This window comes from Elephantulus edwardii, unplaced genomic scaffold (assembly GCF_000299155.1).
Source record: "Elephantulus edwardii isolate Elephantulus edwardi_28Jun2011 unplaced genomic scaffold, EleEdw1.0 scaffold00550, whole genome shotgun sequence".
In the NCBI taxonomy this organism is placed as follows: domain Eukaryota; kingdom Metazoa; phylum Chordata; class Mammalia; order Macroscelidea; family Macroscelididae; genus Elephantulus; species Elephantulus edwardii.
Window position 1 is genome coordinate 64,047 of NW_006400300.1, and position 3,731 is coordinate 67,777.

General features: G+C 48.8%; 1 protein-coding gene across 1 annotated transcript; it reads left to right on the plus strand.

The window, feature by feature from the left end:
• Positions 1–1,195: 1,195 nt before the first annotated feature.
• On the plus strand, positions 1,196–3,731 carry SDR39U1 (short chain dehydrogenase/reductase family 39U, member 1). The gene is made up of 6 exons (XM_006903255.1): positions 1,196–1,211; positions 1,460–1,566; positions 1,642–1,724; positions 2,028–2,149; positions 2,903–3,046; positions 3,319–3,731. The coding sequence occupies exons 1-6, from the start codon at positions 1,196–1,198 to the stop codon at positions 3,729–3,731; spliced, it is 885 nt and encodes a 294-aa protein (XP_006903317.1).

A 3,731-nucleotide genomic window follows, 5' to 3' on the forward strand; every position in this document is an offset into this window, starting at 1 on the left:
TTTGGTTGCAGTGATATTTATATTGTTCTATAATTTCCATGTTCCTTGTGAGTCACTTTTTTTGGCAATGGGAACAAATACAGATCTCTTCCAGCCAGTTGGCCAGCAGCTACCCTCTAAATTTCCTGGCATAGATTGGTGAGCATGTCTAGGGCTGTACCTGTTACTTGAAACATGTCAACTGGTATCACATCAAATCCTGAGACCTTATTTCTGGCCAGTACCTTCAATGCAGCTTGAACGGCTTCATTATCATTGGCTCTTGTTCATATTGTTATTATTGTGATGTGATGTTAAGTCACCTGCAACTTATAGCAACACTATGTACACTATCCTGTGCCAATCTCATTATCTCCGACAGACCTAATCCCATTTCTTCAGTCACTAATTCAATCCATTTCATCTTGGGTCTTCCTCTCCTGTTCTGTCCCTCCACTCTTCCAAACATTATGTTGTGATACAAAGATTGGTCCTTCCTGGTCACCTGCCCGAAGTATGTGATATGGAGATTCAAAATTCTTTCCTGCAGGGGACAGCTTGGTTTCACCCTCTCTGGGACTGACTTCTTTGTTCTCCCGGCAACACTCTCCTCCAGCACCACAACTCAAAGGCATTGATCCTTCTTCTATTATCCTTAGTTATTGTCCAGCTCCCTGATGCAACACAAGTAAGTGCCAAGACCATGGCCTGAATCAGGTGCACCTTAGTCTCCAGACTGACATCATTGTTCTTCAGTACTCTAGAGAGGTCCCTGGCAGCAGATTTTCCCAATGCAATTTGTCTTTTTCTTTCCTGACTGCTGGTGGACTGTGGAACCAAGCAAGCTAAAGTTGTTAACAATCTCTATCATAAAGCTGCCACCTGGCCCAGTGGTGAGGATATTTATGAGGTCCTTATTTACGATGGCAATTATGCCTTTTTGAACCAGTTGTAAAGGATAATTCAAATCTCCACACTCCTCACCTTAATGAAATAAATGTCTTATGACCATTTATTTAATACCTAAATCGAACAGCCTAGTTCTTTAATTCTTCCGGGTAGTCCTGCAAGGCCACGCCCACCATCCCTTTCTTCCCCGCCCTCCTATGCAAGGCATGCTCCGGAGTCGCATGCGCAAAGAGGTCGTGGACCGCCAGTCTCTGGGAGTGGGAGGGATAGCTCCAATCTTGCACAGGCGCATTGGGTCCTGGTCGCTATGCGAGTCCTTGTGGGTGAGGGAGGGCAGACTAGGAGGCGGGGGAGGGGGCGTGCTTATGGGGGGAAAAGTTTTAGCTGTCCCTAGTGCACAAGCAGCTTCACTTTGGATGGTCTCCTAGCCCGAGAAGCCTAATTTCCAGTGGCCTGTCACCTCTAAATCTCAGGAAGTTGGGGAGGAAGGAGAATACTGGAGCCCAGAGGGGTGGCACCAGAGAACGGGTTACTTGCAGGGAAGGATCAATAACGCTGAGTTTTCAACCAGGTGGTGGCACGGGCTTCATTGGGACAGCCCTCGTCCAGCTGCTGAAAGCCCGGGGCCACGAAGTGACTTTGGTCTCCCGAAAACCTGGGCCAGACCGGATCACGTGGGTATGTCCAGCCGTAGGACGGGAAGGGGTGGCTCAGCAGAGCAGAGCCTGGTGTACTGTGTATTTTGTCTGCCAGGAGGAGCTCGCTAGCTCAGGACTGCCCCCTTGTGATGCTGCTGTCAACCTGGCCGGGCAGAACATCCTCAACCCTCTCCGAAGGTCAGCGAGCCCTAAAACCAGTAATCATCCCCAGCACAGTGTCTTTGCCGAGGAGAAGAGTTTGATCTGTGGCACTGGAACACCCAGACCAAGAACTAGATTTGGCTTTCCAACCTCTTCCCACCTTCCTCTTAGCTCCATTGATAGTAACTGAGGGTGCCCAAGATTGATAGGCCTTATCCCTCTGCAGGAGGCCTCAGCCATTCTCTAAGCCTCAGTAGTATTTTACTAGAAATGGGTGCATACTCCAGGGAGACTGAGAACTAAATCTCTGTATTTCAGTGTTTTTTGTTGCCTCTGCAGGTGGAATGAAGCCTTCCAAAAAGAGGTTCTTGACAGCCGGCTGGAGACCACCCAAATGCTAGCAACCACCATCTCCAAGGCCCCACAGCCCCCCAAGACCTGGATCTTAGTCACAGGAGTAGGTATGTCCCAGATCACCAACTCCAGTTAGCCAGGAGGAGGGGAATATAGAGTGAGTTGGTAATTTAAGTCCTTCTAACCATATCCAGCCCAGAGCCCAGGTTTCCTAGGACAGTTAAATTCCTGGGCTCTCAGTGGATGCAAATCTCATTTAATCTTGTATAGTTTCACTAAGAAATGAAGACCCCTGGAGAAACAGGAGGAAGTGACACACGTACCAGAGCCAGGGAACATCCCACCTGCTCCCAGGTCCCTTGCTTACTTCTCTTATTACAGTTCATTAGGAATAGAATTCTTGGTTCTTACATTTTACATTTGGGACCAAATAACAGGACACAATTACAATGAATATACAAGGCATTATGCTGAGTGTTTTATACATATTACATCATTTAATCCCCAAAACAATTCTATCAGGTAGGTATTCTTATTCCATTTTAAAGATATGAAAATTCTGCAGTGTTGAGTGACTTTTCTAAGAACACAGAACTTAGTGCTGAGATTAAAACTCAGAAGGCTGGCATTCTTAGCCACCACATTCTAGCAACCTCACTTAGTCCTGCAACCAAAGGTAAGCATTCCCCCAGAATACTTACAGGTCGGTATCATGGAGAAGGTCAAGGGGAAAATACCTGTGGATCTGTTTCCCCATGAAGAAATTCTAAGGGCTAAGGAGTTACCCTTAGTCAAGGGAAACCTCAACCCCAAAGAGGACCAACGATGTCCAGGGCAGCTGAATTCTCTTTCACTGGCAGCTTATTACCAGCCCAGCCTGACTGCAGAATATGATGAGGACAGCCCTGGAGGAGATTTTGACTTCTTCTCCAACCTCGTAACCAAATGGGAAGCTGCAGGCAAGCTTCCTGGAGATTCTACACGCCAGGTGGTGGTGCGCTCTGGTGAGAACCAGGGACCAGGGAATTGGGGAGACTGGAGTATCTCTGGGCATTGGGGAAGAATGTGACTAGGGACCTAACAGTGGGAGAGTGCTACTGTTTCTGGTCAACCTTCAGATAGGAGAATGGGAAGTCTCAAAGGAAGCCACACTCTTCAGCTGTTACAGAGCTATGCTGGCAGGGGAAGAGGATGAGGAACAGCAAATAGGGAGGAGCAGTGGAGCTGCTTGTAGGCTAAGGGGGCTACATAGTGCCATCCCTTCTGCCTCTTCTAGGAGTTGTGCTGGGTCGTGGAGGTGGTGCCATTAGCCAGATGCTGCTACCCTTCCGTCTGGGTCTAGGAGGCCCCATAGGCTCCGGCCACCAATTCTTCCCCTGGATTCATATCAGTGACCTGGTAGGAATCTTGGCACATTCCCTTGAAGCAAGACATGTACATGGAGTCCTTAATGGAGTAGCTCCAGCTCCCACCACCACCAATGCTCAGTTTGCCAAGGCCTTGGGTGCCGCTCTGGGTCGCCCAGCCTTCATCCCCCTCCCCAGCGCTGTGGTGCAAGCTGTCTTTGGGAGAGAGCGTGCCATCATGCTGCTGGAGGGCCAGAAGGTGGTCCCACGGCGCACACTGGCCACTGGCTATCAGTACTCCTATCCAAAGCTAGAAGATGCCTTAAAGGACGCTGTAGCCTAA